At 36.1% G+C, this 15982-nt stretch overlaps 1 protein-coding gene across 2 annotated transcripts in view; it reads right to left on the bottom strand.

The window, feature by feature from the left end:
* The window catches only part of ZnT63C (solute carrier family 30 member 1), a 179567-nt gene that overhangs the window by 109393 nt on the left and 54192 nt on the right, over positions 1-15982 (bottom strand). For both annotated transcript variants that reach the window (XM_089108153.1, XM_089108154.1), the window contains exons 4-5: positions 6150-6247; positions 5103-5204 (exon numbers count right to left, since the gene is read on the bottom strand). In XM_089108153.1, the coding sequence (XP_088964279.1) occupies positions 5103-5204; positions 6150-6247 (200 nt within the window). The remainder of the gene's footprint in view (positions 1-5102; positions 5205-6149; positions 6248-15982) is intronic.

The raw sequence follows: 15982 nt of genomic DNA, 5'->3' as shown, positions 1-15982 counted from the left end.
TTAAGTCTTTTTTTTCTGTGTTTTAATATTGTTTGTAAAATTGTTTGAACTCATAAAACTCTTATTACAATAACCTTAACCTATTAGATATATTGTTTAGGACGACCTAGGTTTTTGCACAAATTAAGCACTCCTTCTGTCTTTTATTGCTAGAAATACCTTGAGAACAATCAACAATATTATTTGGCATCACTCCCTATAAAGCATTACTTAATAAAGAGGTGTAATTCCTGGAAATAGATTTTTTCAGACTGCGTGCCAAATTTGCCTGTAAACATGGCATTCTAGCGTGTGCGAAAAATGAAGAAATCTCAGGTGTCCCGCAATAGGTTAATTTTAGAATGTAGCTCTCGATACAGAATACTGAGAATAGCAGTTTACTCTTGATGGTTGGAGCGCTGTTCCATTGGAAGGAAATTGACCTTTCAAGTCCCAGTGAGGACAAAGAACTACAGAAAAAAGAAGAAGAAAGAGTAAGGAAGAAAAACGCGTAGTACATTCCGGCGAAAAAAATAATTAAATGTCAAAAAAGTATTATGTGACAGTGATGTGCGCGCTGTTATTACGTGACCTCAGACAAGGTGTGCGCTGTCGTTAAGTTACAAGCGGGGATTCCCCACGGGTCCTGTCGCAAGGTTACATAAAATTGCGTCATCCATATTAAACATGAAAGTTTAAAACCGGGGCATGTCATGTGACATTATTGGAGTCCAGAGGGGTGTGTCGGGGGAATCTCCCCATCTGAAATAAGATTGCATCAAGCATATTACATCTGGAAACAGGAGCCGCATTGCCCAGCTGCGACGGCTTGAGGGGCTAGTAGCTCCACTTATAAACTCCCTATCTGATCCTTTAAAATTCCATGCTAATATTCCTATCTGACCATTTAAAAGGCGAGGTGTGTCGTGTGAACCTTGGAAGCTGAAACAAGATTGCGTCCTAAGACCTAGAACCTGGGACTGCATTGCACGGGTGCGAGGAACTAGGAACTCCATTTATTACTACTTGTGTATTATAGCGACCACACTCTGATTAATCATAAGAAAAATACTGAAACACTTGGAACCAGGGAATCTTGCCAGGGCATGTTGTGGAAATCTTGCCAGGAGCACGAATCGAGACAAATGCCGGTTGCTAGGGGAAATATTGGAACACCTGGGGAGTGTCCTACGGGAAAAGGGATAGGGATACGTTCAAAACTACGGGTAGTGATGTCTTTAAAATCCCATATTTAATTTTCCTACGGATGTTGTCGGAAGCCTTCCAGCCGCTCGGAATCTTACCAGGGGTGGGAACCTTGTCAGCTGGAAACATGGGGCTCCCGTAGGAATGTTGACAGGGATGCCGTGACTTCAAAGGGTTCCCGTCGGAATCATGCCAAGGCATGCACTCGAAATCTAGCCAGGGGTTGGAATTTTGCCAGGGATGTTGTCGGAATCTTGCCAGGGCATGCACTCGGAATCCCAAGTTAATTTCCTAGGGATTACTTTGAATAGATCGACCCCTCGGTACTGGTCTGATGACTCAGACATAAGCAATTATTAATCTAAGAGTGAATATTTGGCCAACGCATCCCCCCCGTTCTGAAGCCATGCTATTCTTCTCTTAAAACTTCACCTACAGCAGCTCTAAGTCTAAAAAGTATCATCATACTAAGTAATTTGCTTACCAAGCTAATGCCTCAATAACTACCACACTCACTCTTATTACCTTTCTTATAAAGGTGTTTCATTAAAGTTTTCCCAAAATCACGGGTTCAAAATTAGGGTCCCATTTTTCAAAAATCAGATTTATAATCTTCAGTAATCTATCTCTATGTTCCCTAACTTTCAAATTGTTGAAAACGTTCCTATTCTTCTCTATGTCATGTCTTACCACTTTATCATCGTTTACCCCTTTCTTAAAATGTTATGGTCATCTCTCTTCAATACTTTTCTAATTAGTAATTGAGCCCCGTTCCTATCTAAAAACTGGGAAAAGTCTGGACCAACTACTTAGGCTACTATTGATTTTCTAACATGTCAATATAATATATTTCTATTATCTGTTTGGTTGGATGTTCCAGAAGCAAAACAAACAACACATCAGGATATATAAAAGTTATTAGCGTTTATACTGCCAAAAATATGCCACTGTAAATCGACTAAAAATAGTCGAGAACTGTAAGTACGGAGTGATGTGGCTCAAAAGCAGCCAAAAATCTAAGAAACAGTCTTGATAACAATAGATACATCAAAAGAATCGAATTTTGATGGGTATTCAAAACATGTAAAATTCGTGAAATTTAATGGCACCCATCACAAGCTACAAGCCTGAGAAAATTTGCCATTTTTTTGAAAAAGAAGGGAACATCCCCAAAATATCAATCAATCTTAATGAAAATCACACCATCAGATGCAGCATACCAGAGAACCGCACTATAGAGTTTTCAAGCTCCTATTTACAAAAATGTGGAATTTTGCATTTTTTGCCAGAAAACATCACGGATGCGTTTTTTTTCTTGTTTTTTTTTTTCAGGGGTGATCGTATTAAACCAGTGATCGTAGAAGATCGGGAGAGGGCTCATTTGATTGAAAATCAAAAGACCTAGTGCCCTTTTTAAGTGACCAAAAATATTGGAGGGCCCCATGCCCCCTTCCCACGCTCATTTTTTCCCCAAAGTCAGCCGATTAAAATTTTGAGATAGCGATTTTTTCAACATAGTCAAAAAGTCTAATAACTATGTCTTTGATGATGACTTGACCCCCCCCCCCCCAGAAACAGTATCCCGGGGAAGGGCTGCAAGTTATGAACTTTGCCCATTGCATTGTACAGTATTGGTTATTGGGAAGTATATAGACGTTTTCTGGTGAGATTTTTCTGGTAGAGGGGGAAGGTTACGTGGGAGGATCTTTCCATGGAAGAAATTTTCATGGAAGAAGGAAGCTTTCCATAGAGGGTGAGCAGGATTTCCCAGTATTATTATTTAAAAAAAGATCAGAAATTAAATAAATAAATAAAAACCAGTTTTTTCAGCTGAAATTAAGGAGTAACATTAAAAATTAAAACGAACAGAAACTATTAAGTATATAAGGGGGACATTTTTTTTTTAAGAACGATTAAAAGAGCTTATTATTCTAATTAAACGGCCTTTAGTACTCCAGTAGGTTTTATTGGTCTGTTATTCACTTTCTGGTGCAACAATGTTTGCCATGTTGCCTACAAATAGTAGACCTATATTCATCAGTGATGTTGCAATTGCATTCAAGCTCATTCTGCCTTATCTCCCAATGAGATCAAACGGGGTGTTCCCATTTGAGCGCTTTCCCATTTGAGCGCCACGGAATTTTGTTCCATTTGAGCGCCATGGAATTTTGTTCCCATTTGAGCGCCACGGAGTACCATTTGAGCGCCAAACCCAAAATTGTGATTTTGCGGTGGATGAAGCGTGGTTTGCTGCCACATTGACCTGTAGAAATATTTATTGCCACGAAGACAACGAACAAAACTGAGGATTTTATTGGGTCAATGGTTGTGAAAATAACTTCCATTTATAGTATTATAAACTAAGTAAATATATATAGTATTTATGTATACCATATATATTTACTACTAAAGGTATATACAGGTACTTATGCATTATGCGGTATCCACCGCTATATACTGTATGAGGAAAACAGACATGAAGACCTGTCGGTAAATTTTTTCGCAGTTGATATTATTGACATAAGAATAAAGTAAACATACCACTCGATACCTTTTTTATGCTCTTTCCAAATAGAATAATAATTTTTTGTGATATTAATTTTACCCCCACCCCTATATATACCAATTCAGGTTATATATTTGCACAGTAGGGGGGGGGGGGAAATTTTATTTCTGTTGTTAATGGGAGGTAAGTTTAAAATTTACCCCCACCCCCTAATGTGCAAATATATACCCTGGATTGGTATACATAGGGGTGGGGGTAAAATTCATTTCCGACAAAAATGATTATTATATTTGGAAAGAGCCTAAAAAGGCATCGAGTGGTGTGTTTACTTTATTCGTAAGTCAATAATATGATTTGCGAAAAATTTACCTGATCACCTAGCTATATCACCTAACATACGCAAAATATTATCTGGCGCTAAAATGGGACACAACTGAACTAATTAAAATACGGCGCGCAAATGGGAAATTCCCATTTGCGCGCCATGGCGCTCAAATGGGAAAGCGCTCAAATGGGATACACCCGATCAAACACTAGATCTGGAATATTCCATAGAAGGGGAGTGCCGAATAACTTGAACAAAAATCGAACTTAGGTTTTTATAAGGTTATTATTAGTTAAAAAAAAAGAAAAAAAAGTAATATACAAATTTCGTTTTAATTATTCATGTACAGAGAGCAATCTTCAAAACCTGCATTAATTCAAAAACGTTTAGAAATTAAATAAAAAGAAGACACGTTTTTTTAACAGAAAGTAAGGAGCGACATAAAAACTTAAAATGAACAGAAATTACTCCATATATGAAAGGGGCTGTCCCCTCCTAAACACCTCGCTCTTTACGGTAAAGCATTTTTTATTGTTTTAAAAGTAGAGTTGTGAGAAAGAGTCAAACTTTAGCGTAAAGAGTGGGGCGCTGAGGAGGAGACAGCCCCTTTCATAGACGGGATAATTTCTGTTCGTTTTAAGTTTTAATGTCGCTCCTTACTTTCAGTTAGAAAACTTGTTTTTTTATTTAATCTTCAAAAACAGGTGTTTCCTTTGGAAGCATCAGCCTTTAACAACACTATGGTTTTTCAAGTTACATTATTCGAACTAGAAAAACTGAAAATGCAGGGTGTTTTAACTAATTATCACATACTAAGTGTGCTTAGGATGGTTCCGATAGCCGCTCCTCCTACAACTTGAAATCCCAAACACTCTTTAGAACCAAGAAAAACTTGGCTTGTGCAGCTTTTATAGCCTACACCAAAATATGTAGGTAATAGAAACGAAGTAGTAGGGAGCAAGGAAACTATTTTATACCCTACTCAGCGTAGGGTATAAAATAGTCCGCCTTTTCTCTATTTCTGCACTAGAGGAAAACAAAAATAAGAAACTAAAGTACCAATCTAGAAGAACAGAATTAACTCACCAATTGGAGGTATAAAAGTTTCATCATTCTCGTTATTATCAATTGCTGCCAATTGTGTCAAATGTGAGTGCCCGTGTCCATGACCATGAGAATGCCCATGATCTGAAATATAAGAACTGATTCAAACAAATGGGAAACAAAATCAAGCGTGGCAAACGAATATAAGACAAGCATACTCATACATTAATAGAATTATTTTATTATGAATAAGATATCCAGTACTCCGCCAGCTAATCTACGCTTTAACAGCTAAATCATTGTAAAATTTCCATCATACTACTTAGGAAGTGGATTGCTTCACCATTGAATATTCCAAAATCTTCTTAACAAGTATGTGATTAGTTTGAATATTTTAACTACATACAACACTCACAATTTCAAATGTACTGATAGACAAGAGTGGAGCCTAATCTTGGCCTCAGATTTAAAGCTTGAACCTAATCTTAGAAAATGCTGTCTAATCTTCGACAGAGGATCTTAAAGTAATAGCAACATATCCTAATCAAAGACACAGTAGATTTAATTAAACCTCGGGTAGATTTAATCTAAGAAAAGTACTGTGAAACAGAATAATTGTATTTAAATAGGCTAGGGTGTAGAGCTAATTTTTGTCTAAATTCAAATATTTGAAAACCAGATCTTTTCTAAAATTGTAGTCAGTCAAGCCCAACGGGTCTAGTCCTAACCATCAGCCAACCATAACTATCTAACCCTATACATATAAGGTCTAAGATTAGGAGCCTGCTGTGTATGTATAGGAAAGATACTTTTTAATCAGAATGTCTGGCCAAGGCTAGGTACTGGCCGAGTACTGGAGGTCTTGAGGTCTTACCCTATATAAATATATTTACTCATTGACATAGACCCCTACAGTTTATAAGGTAAAATTAGAAATCACAATACTAACACAAGAAAGGCTGGCTAATTGTGAAAAATAAGTGACTGAGTCTTTTAGAGCACAACATGATTTCTTTTTATTTTTGCAAAAATAACAAATTCAAATAATCAATCTAATAAAATTACAATGAATTAAAAAAGATTACGCACCGTGGAACAGAAAAAGACCAACAACATTGATCAGTAGACCAATAGCTCCAACAACCAAAAGCAGCTCAGGATCGTGAACCTCTTCCACCTCGAGAAATCTAAAAAAGAAAAAGGGTTGAATATAAATATTCTCCTTTCTCATTCTCTGCACAGGATTTCTTACGTAAGGTAGGATAAATCTATATTGATAAATATTTATAACCAAAATTTTTACTTGAAGCACTTGATGTGTTAGCTTAATACATTGTATATGAAAATTAAATTAAATCTTCAAAGCAATATATCTAGACAAAATTAGAACAAATTAAGAAAAGAAGGAGCAAAAGATTGAAAAACACGAAAGAACGGAGAAAAAGGAGCAGAGGCCAGCCCAGTGCGAGTAAGCATTAATTTGAACCTTGACACCACTGAAGAAAGGAGAAAAAAGTAACCATAATCTTCTTATTATCAATCTAGATGACAGCAAATCTATTTTTTTTTCTTTATCTTTTTTAAAGAAAATTAGGTCCCTATAAACACTAGCTGGTTACACCTTTGAAAACAATTCTTGAGATAAAGAAAAGTACAATAAAGTATTAATATACGGAAATTAAATAAAACTGGAAGTTTATCTTCTATAAAAAATGACATTATACACAAAGTTCCACGAAATTTGAAAATCGTGCTAAAGAATAATCTTGCAATTAATGCTTAATACAGCTATGAAGTTAAAAATAAACACAAAATTATTGAAAACATGTTTTCCAAAAAATAATTTTAGGGGATAAATAAAGAGCCTTCTTATAAAGAGCCTATTTAAGAAAAGTAAAAGGAAAAGTGAAGCGGGTGTCATATACTTTTAAAAGCCACATCAATTATTGGAATCTTATAGCCTTGTCCCAGAAAATGACCCTGTTTCAGAACTGATTCTTATTTGGCTTATTTTGATGAAATTCTCCATACACTTTCGACTTCATAAAAGATAAACTATTTAAACATTTTTTTTTTTTTAATCATTCACCCAAAAGGTGAAAATCTAAAAGGGTAAGCTCAAACAATCTATTCTTACTTGCATGTCCCTTTCTTTGACGAACATGAAACAGGATTTTTTTTTTTTACCCAAATTGAACAGAAGCAAATAATTAATAGGTACACCCGCTAGCAAAAGATGTCAAACCCTTAAGGCTGAAAATATCAATGGTATAACAGCCGATTGAAACTTACAAGCCCCTCTCGGGTTTAAGTAAAGTGCTAGTTTTCTATAATCCTTCAAACATAGGGAAATACAATTAGTTGCTTTATATGCTAGATAGACTGTGAAGCCATCATCAGCTGGTTAATTTCCACTAGTCTTATCGATTCATGTTAGGTAGAATGTAAAGCAATAATTTTTGGTCGTCTTAAACTTCAACCCTCAGAAAGTTTTCATTTTTAAAAATTAATCTTTGCTCGTTTTTAATTTAAATTTAATGCAGAAGCAACGCTGCAAGTATCTTTTTGTATTTATTTTTTTTTCTGAGGGGGAGGGGGATAGTCCCCTCATATACGGAAAAATGTATATAAGTTTAATATTTTATAAGTTTAATGTCATAACAAAGCAAGCAAGAAAACATGCTGGTACTGGTGCATTATGAGGGTACCGCGAAGAAGTCAAGTTTGGTTAATGCTAGTGAAATAAAATAAAATAGATGAATATATAATAGTTTAGAAACAAATTTGGGCTATATATTTGCACATTACGGGGGGGGGGGTTTAAAGAATAGCATATATCAAATACGTAACCTAACCTAGGTGCCTCCCCCCCCCCTAGACCCCCAAAAAACAATGTTTAAATATTGCAACTCATTGAGAAACCATGGCTTTGCAATCATTTATCTATAGCGGTCTCTTTCAAATAGCCCGTTTGACGGGTTTCATGACTGGTTTCCTTGATACAGTCTATAGCGGTGGGCCCGCATAATATCCCAGGACCAACATGCGCTCTTGCATATTAGTAACTAAAAAAACAAGTTTTTTTTAACTGAAAGTAAGGAGCGACATAAAAACTTAAAACGAACAGAAATTATTCCGCATATGAAAGGGGCTGTCTCCTCCTCAACGCCTCGCTCTTTACGCTAAAGTTTTTTATTGTTTTAAAAAATAAAGTTGTAAGAGAGTCAAACTTTAGCGTAAAGAGCGAGGCGTTGAGGAGGGGTCAGTCCCTTTCATATACTGAATAGTTTCTATTCGTTTTAAGTTTTAATGTCACTCCTTACTTTCAGTTAAAAAAACTTCTTTTTTTTTTAAAGTTAATTTCTGAACGTGTTTGAATTAACGCAGCTTTGATTTTGGCTCACCGTACATGAATAATTAAACGAGATTCACGTATTAATTTTCCTTTTTTTGACTAATTGGCTTAGTCGAAATTTTGTTCTGACGTAATTTACGAATTAACTTACGTAACAAATTTCTATATTCGTATGTTTTTATTACGTATATTAGAGAGTTCGCTTCCTAGTCAATACCTCACTCTTTACGCTAAAGTTCGAATTATGTTCGAATCACAAACCCCTGAATCACAAAGGTCGGGTAATTAGAATAGATAGCTTTTTTGAAATTACTAAAAAAAACTTCAGCGTAAAGAGCGAGGTGATTAGGGGGCGAAACCCCCTATATATGTAATAATTTCTGTTCGTTTTAAGTTGTTATGTTGCTCCTTACTTTCCGTTGAAAAAAACTTGTTTTTTTACGTTTTTTAAATAATGCTGGGAAATCACAGAAATGTCCCTTCCCCCAAGGAAATATCCTCCATGGAAAGATCCTCCCCCGTACCCCGTACTCCAACCCTGACCCCCCACGAGAAAAAAAAATCCTCCTTAAAACGCCTGTATACTTCCCAATAACCAATACTATATGTAAACAATATGCAAAGTTTATAACTTTCAGCCCTTCCAACGGGAACTGTGGGGGATTAAGTCATCCTCAAAGATATATTAATTCGATTTTCGAATATGCTGAACAAAATGGCTATCTCAAAATTTTGATTGGATGACTTCGGGAAAAATGAGTGTGTGAGGGGGCCAAGTTGCCCTCCAATTTTTTTGGTCACTTAAAAAGGGCACTAGAACTTTTAATTTCCGTTCGAATGAGTCCTCTCCCGATATTCTAGGATTACTGAATCGATACGATCACCCCTGGGAAAAAAAAAATAAAAAAAAAAATAAATAAACATGCATCCGTGATTTTTATTCTGGAAAAAAATACAAAATTCCACATTTTTGCAGATAGGAGCTTGACACTGCTGTGTTAGGGTTTTCTAATACGCTAAATCTGATCGTATTAGTCCTAATAAAGCGCTATTACGTTTAGGGGTTGTTTCCTACCCTTTTTCGAAAATGACGCAAATTTTCCCATCCACTTAACTGTTGTTAGGTAACACTAAACTTGATGAAACTTATATATTTGAAATAGCATAAAAATCTGATTCTTCTGATGTATCTATTGGTATCAAAAATTCCGTTTTTTAGAGTTCCGGTTACTATTGAGCTGGGTCGCTCCTTACTTACATTTCGTTACCACGAACTGTTTGAAAAATGAACAGCAGACTAAGAAATTATTTCTAAGATTGTTATCCCCCATCGATTTCCTTGGTATTCTAGAAGTAACTATTTTTCTAAAAAAGATTTTCATGGTCTTCAATACCTAAGCAAAATTTTCGTATCTCTAACTTATTTAACTGCACATCCCCCCCCCCTGCTAAACACCAAAGAACTTTAGACATACAGGTGTAGGAATAGCAATAAAGAAGAAAAAGTTGGAATGTAACCTCGCATCTAGAAAAATATAGCAAAAAAAAACAAATAGGTTTTTAGTACTATGATTTCTCTATATACATTACAAATAATTCTATCCTAGCTACTCAATAGTTAAAAATAAGTAAATAATTTGAATAAGTAATTATTCTTTTAATATACAACTTTGGGTGGTTCCAGAACCACACAGGGGCTTGGGGTATGGATTTAGTGGTGGCCGGCGCTTACCCCCCCCCCCTCGTGGAAAATACCCCTTGTGGAAAATAAGGCTTTCCAAATTTGAGAATTGTATTTGAGCTTTATTTTTTTAATTTCCGTGGGAGGAAGGAATTTTGATGCTTGTGTATTATGCGCCACTCAATCAAGTTTACGCTGTGTAAAATTCGAGAACGCGCCGGTTTTTTCGTTAGTTTCTTCGCTACTTTAAAAATGAATTTGGGCTATAAATTTGCACATTAGGGGGGGGGGGTAAAGCATAGTGGGTCTGCATGCAAAATGTGTTTGGTACAATTATTCTGCATATTAGATAGATGGATAGATAAGTGTATTTTAAAGCCAAATATACGGCCATAAACACAGTAAAATAACATAGAAGAAAGGCACAAATAACATAAACTTTGATCAGCGATCATCATAAAACACTTAAATGAAACACCAAATTAACCAAATAATAGTACTTAATACTTGAAAAAACGGTCATTAAAAAAACACATTTAACACTTGGAACAAACACTTAAATGAAACATTACATTTACTTTATGCTGGGATTTTTTTTTTTTTTTTTTTTTTTTTTTTTTTTTTTTTTTTTTTTTTTAGTTAGTTAACAAAATTTCCAGATACTTCGCTATTCTTTTTTAATTTTATAGTGGCCATAAACCTAGAAAGAATGTTTTCTGACTTCAAACTAGCCAAATACTTTACCCCTTCCCCCTATGTGCAAATATTTAGCCCAAATTATATATTTTCCATATATTTTGTCCCACTATACTTTACCCCCCCCCTAATATGCAAATTTTTAACCCAGATATATTTCTAAAGTGACGAAGAAACTAACAAAAAACCGGTGTATTCTCGAATTTTACACAGCGTAAACATGAGTGAGTGGCGCATAATACACAAGCATCAAAATTCCTTCCTCCCACTAAAATTAAAAAAAATAAAGCTCAAATACAGTTCTCAAATTCGGAAAATATATAATTTGGGCTAAATATTTGCACATAGGGGGAAGGGGGTAAACATTACATTACATTTAAAACACTCCTCCTCAAAAACATAATTTCTATCTGGAAATCAACTACGTTGAAGAAAATGGCTATCTCAAAATTTTGATTGGATGTGTTTGGGGAAATGGTCGGCGTGGAAGGGGTGTTAGTTGCCTTCCAATCACTTTCGACAATTAAAAAGGGCACTAGTCATTCTAAATTCCAATCGAATGAGCCCTTTTCGAAGTTTCTGCGACAACTCCTTCCATACCAAGTGCCCTGGTCTAGAACAAAAAAATTATGCATTGTGCCAACATCGTTCTTTATTTAGGCAGCGCGATTGCGCTACCTATGATTGCCATAATCAAAGTACTTAATGTACTGAATGTATAGCAAAAAATGCTAAACTTTAATCAGCGATCATCATTAAATGAAACACCAAATGAAACACCAAATTAACCAAATAATAGTACTTAATACTTGGAAAAAGGTCATTAAAAAATACATTTAACACTTGGAATAAAACACTTAAATCAAAAATTACATTTACTTTATGCTGTTTTTTTTTTTTTTTTTTTTTTTTTTTTTTTTTTTTTTTTTTTTTTTTTTGGTGAACAAAATTTCCAGATACTTCGCTATTCTTCTGTAATTTTTTAGTGGCCATATACATAGAAAGAATGTTTTCTGACTTCAAACTAGTCAAATACTTTACTGAAGTATATCAAGAGCAACCTTTGTGTGATGAGCGGATCCTTGCAGCTCTTGCTTCTTCAAAAGAGACTCAGAAAGATAGGAAGCTTTTTTTCCTAGGAGTTATGAAGGACGTCAAAGCTGCTGCAAATTATTTGTTGGCGAATTGCCCCGTGAACAACGAGTTTTTCCGAACCCTTAGCTGCCTCAGTTTTCTTATGCCAGATTCCCAGCCGATGGGTTGCAGTGATGTTCTCTGCGTCGTAAGAGAACTTTCGTCGAGACGAACATAGAGAAAGTCAAGGGACTTGTGGTATAAAAGTGGTTATTATTACAGTTGGACCCTGTTTTACCACCCACGAACAGTAGAGGAATTGAAGGCTATTGGCAAAAGATCCTAAAACTAAAGGTACCAGGTGCTGATGTGAAATATAAGGCTTTGGGTCGAGTAGTTAGAGCAGCTCTTTTGCTCTGCCATGGAAGCGCAGATCCCAGCATAAAGTAAATGTAATGTTTCATTTAAGTGTTTGTTCCAAGTGTTAAATGTATCTTTTTTAATGACCTTTTTTCCAGGTATTAAGTACTATTATTTGGTTAATTTGGTGTTTCATTTAAGTGTATTATGATGATCGCAGATTAAAGTTTAGCATTTGTTGCTATACGTTATATTTAAATACTTTGATTATGACAATCATAGGCAGCGCAATCGCGCTGCCTAAGTAAAGAACGATGCTGGCACAATGCATTATTTTTTTTTTGTTCTAGACCAGGGCACTTGGTATGGAAGGAGTTGTCACAGAAACTTCGAAAAGGGCTCATTCGATTGGAATTTAGAATGGCTAGTGCCCTTTTTAATAGTCGAAATTTGATTGGAAGGCAACTAACACCCCTTCCACGCCCACCATTTCCCCAAACACATCCAATCAAAATTTTGAGATAGCCATTTTGTTCAACGTAGTTGATTTCCAGATAGAAATTATGTTTTTGAGGAGGAGTGTTTTCAATGTAATGTAATGTTTACCCCCTTCCCCCTATGTGCAAATATTTAGCCCAAATTATATATTTTCCAAATTTGAGAATTGTATTTGAGCTTTATTTTTTTTTAATTTTAGTGGGAGGAAGGAATTTTGATCAAGAGCATACTTCTGCAGCACTGTCTACGCTTTCAAATCCCACGGCGAGGTGATGGTTGATACCATCGGCATGTACAATCTGTTCAAGGAAATCTGTGGATAAGCGACGCAACCCAAAATTCAGCATATGAATCAACGACTCTTGTCGTTGAAACACTCCAGTGAATACAGTGATTCACAACAAATTCCCAAATACAGAACTCACAACAGACTCGATTTCAGCTTTCATTGTTGGCTTTCTTAGTCAACTGACAATTTTCAGATACTTCAAATTTGAAATAAAGTACTTTAAGCTCTTTTTCTTTGGAACAAATTCCAGAAAATATCCAATCAGAGCAGGTCATTGCTTGGTAAATTGGTCTGTAGCTTCTCCTGGACGCTTATCTGCCTCCTGTTTTTTTCCTCTCTCTCTTTGTTTATCAGGGCTAGTGGGCTATCAGAACTTCATAGAAAGAAGTTTAATGACCCATTTAAAAGCTGTTTCTCATTTCTACTTACTTTCTATAAATTCCACCATCTGCTAGTGTCAAATGGCACTAAATACGGCTCTTTCGGTACCATGTCTCAAGTAAAAAATCTGGGACTAATGGGCTACCAGAGCTTCTTACAGAAATGCTTAATGGCTCGCTTAATGTCTTATTCGGCATCTTAGAACATGTTATCTGGGACAAGCTACTAGTGAGGATCTGAGCAAGAAGCTCCTCCAGTGTATAGAAGATGAAGGACTTCAACTTGAGAGACGGTTGATGCTTGCGAGCGATAGTTGAGCTGTCAATAAGAAAGTTTGGTCAAATGTTGACTTGGAAAAGGAAAAACGGTATTCAAAAGATCTTTTAAATATCGGTACCTAAAACATCCACGCAGTGAATAATGCATTCCAAAATGGACTACAGGAACTCGGGGAGAAATGTTCTGATATGATAATTGCTGTTTACCATTTCTTCCACGGATGGTCTGCTCGTTGTGCCGATTTTAGACAGTGCCAGCTAAAAGTTAAGGCTCCGCGACACAAGCTCGTGAAGCATGTCCCCACTAGGTGGCTTACCATAGGAGAAGCTACAGACCAATTGACCAAGCAATGACCTGCTCTGATTGAATATTTTCTGGAATTCGTGCCAAAGGAAAAGAGCTTAAAGCACTTTATTTCAAATTCGAAGTATCTGATAATTGTCAGTTGGCTAAAAAAGCCAAAAGTGAAAGCTGAAATCGAGTTTGTTGTGAGTTCTGTATTTGGGAATTTGTTGTGAATCACTGTGTTCACTGGAGTGTTTCAACGACAAGAGTCGTTGATTCATATGCTGAATTTTGAGTTGCGTCGCTTATCCATAGATTTTCTTGAACAGATTGTACATGCCGATGGTATCAACCATCACCTCGCCGTGGGATTTGAAAGCGTAGACAGTGCTTCAGAAGTATATCAAGAGCAATCTTTGTGTGATGAGCGGATCCTTGCAGCTCTTGCTTCTTCAAAAGAGACTCAGTAAGATAGGAAGCTTTTTTCCCTAGGAGTTATGAAGCACGTCAAAGCTGCTGTAAATTATTTGTTGGCGAAATGCCCTGTGAACAACAAGTTTTCCCGAAGCCTTAGCTGCCTCAGTTTTCTTATGCCAGATTCCCAGCCGATGGGTTGCAGTGATGTTCTCTGCGTCGTAAGAGAACTTTCGTCGAGACGAACATAGAGAAAGTCAAGGGACTTGTGGTATAAAAGTGGTTATTGACAAGAGGTTATTATTACAGTTGGACCCTGTTTTACCACCCACGAACAGTAGAGGAATTGAAGGCTATTGGCAAAAGATCCTAAAACTAAAGACACCAGGTGCTGATGTGAAATATAAGGCTTTGGTTCGAGTAGTTAGAGCAGCTCTTTTGCTTTGCTTCGCAGTCCAGGACCTGGTCCAGAGAAAGCAGAAAATAGTGGAGCTAGAGTCAGATATCTTACGAAAAAGGGATGGCTAAACAGAAGAATGAAAGCTGTGGAGCTGAATCTGAATCTGTGGAAGTACTGGTTTCGAAGAGGAAATCAGAACTGATCGATCGCCTTTCAAAAAAGCCTAACAAGTGATGACGCTAATTATGTTAAGTTTATTTCTATCAGTGATTTGTTACACTTACTCATGGACGCCAATTGTACGGTTTGTTCCTGTTCGTAAACATTCAAAAGTTCTGTTTTACTAAGGTGATTTGTTCCTTGTACGTACCTTAATCGAACTTGTGCTTTCATTAATGTTCTCTTTTTGCTGAGCAAATAAACTAATTGAAGATAAAATAAGACTTCCAGCCTTCTTTTCCGTAATCTCGCCGGCTTTCAGAGGGTGTTGACGATCATAAGACAGTACCTTGGACTTATGTAGTTCATCTGCCTGTGCTCTGAGTGCCTCTTGGTAGTCACTTTTTATCACTTTTCTTGGTTGTTAAATAACTAAGTCACTTTTTTCGGGAGCATCGTTGCGGACGACCTCTGTCGTAGAGAGTTAAGTAACGGCTCAGTTAAAAGCTATTTAAAAATCTTTAATGTGGTTTTTACAAATTCTACCACAATGTTAACTATTCTGTTGGCTGAATTCGCTATGAATCCTTTGTCTTTAACACGGTCAGCCGACGTTGAGGCCCATAAAAAGATTATTAAGATGTCGAATGATCTTAAAAGGAAGAAATTCATAGAATAACAAATAATTTGGATTTCAAAATTCCTGATGACTATTCCTTGATGTACCCCCCTCACCTCCTATTTTTCGCAAAATTTTAGCTTCAAAAAACATAATTTAATGCTACCACTCTTTACAATTGAAACTTTAGTTAACTCATCGTTTTGTAATAGCCAATTACAAATGTATATGCTGAATAAGGTCGATTAACTGTGCTTTGGGTGATGACATGAACCTCCATAGTACCTGGGAAAAGGGCCGTAAGCTACGCAAGTATGATCCTACAAAAGTCAGTAGATTAAATTGGATTAAGAGAACTGTCGTAATTCCGTTAGTAGAGCGTTAGACTTTAAATCATAATGAAAAGGGTTCAAGTCCTTATCGATCATTATT

This window comes from Artemia sp. Qi Xiang Cuo, chromosome 2, assembly GCF_049724085.1.
Source record: "Artemia sp. Qi Xiang Cuo chromosome 2, ASM4972408v1, whole genome shotgun sequence".
Taxonomy (NCBI): domain Eukaryota; kingdom Metazoa; phylum Arthropoda; class Branchiopoda; order Anostraca; family Artemiidae; genus Artemia; species Artemia sp. Qi Xiang Cuo.
Note: the sequence above shows the minus strand (reverse complement) of the source record. Positions and strands in the feature narration are given on the sequence as shown.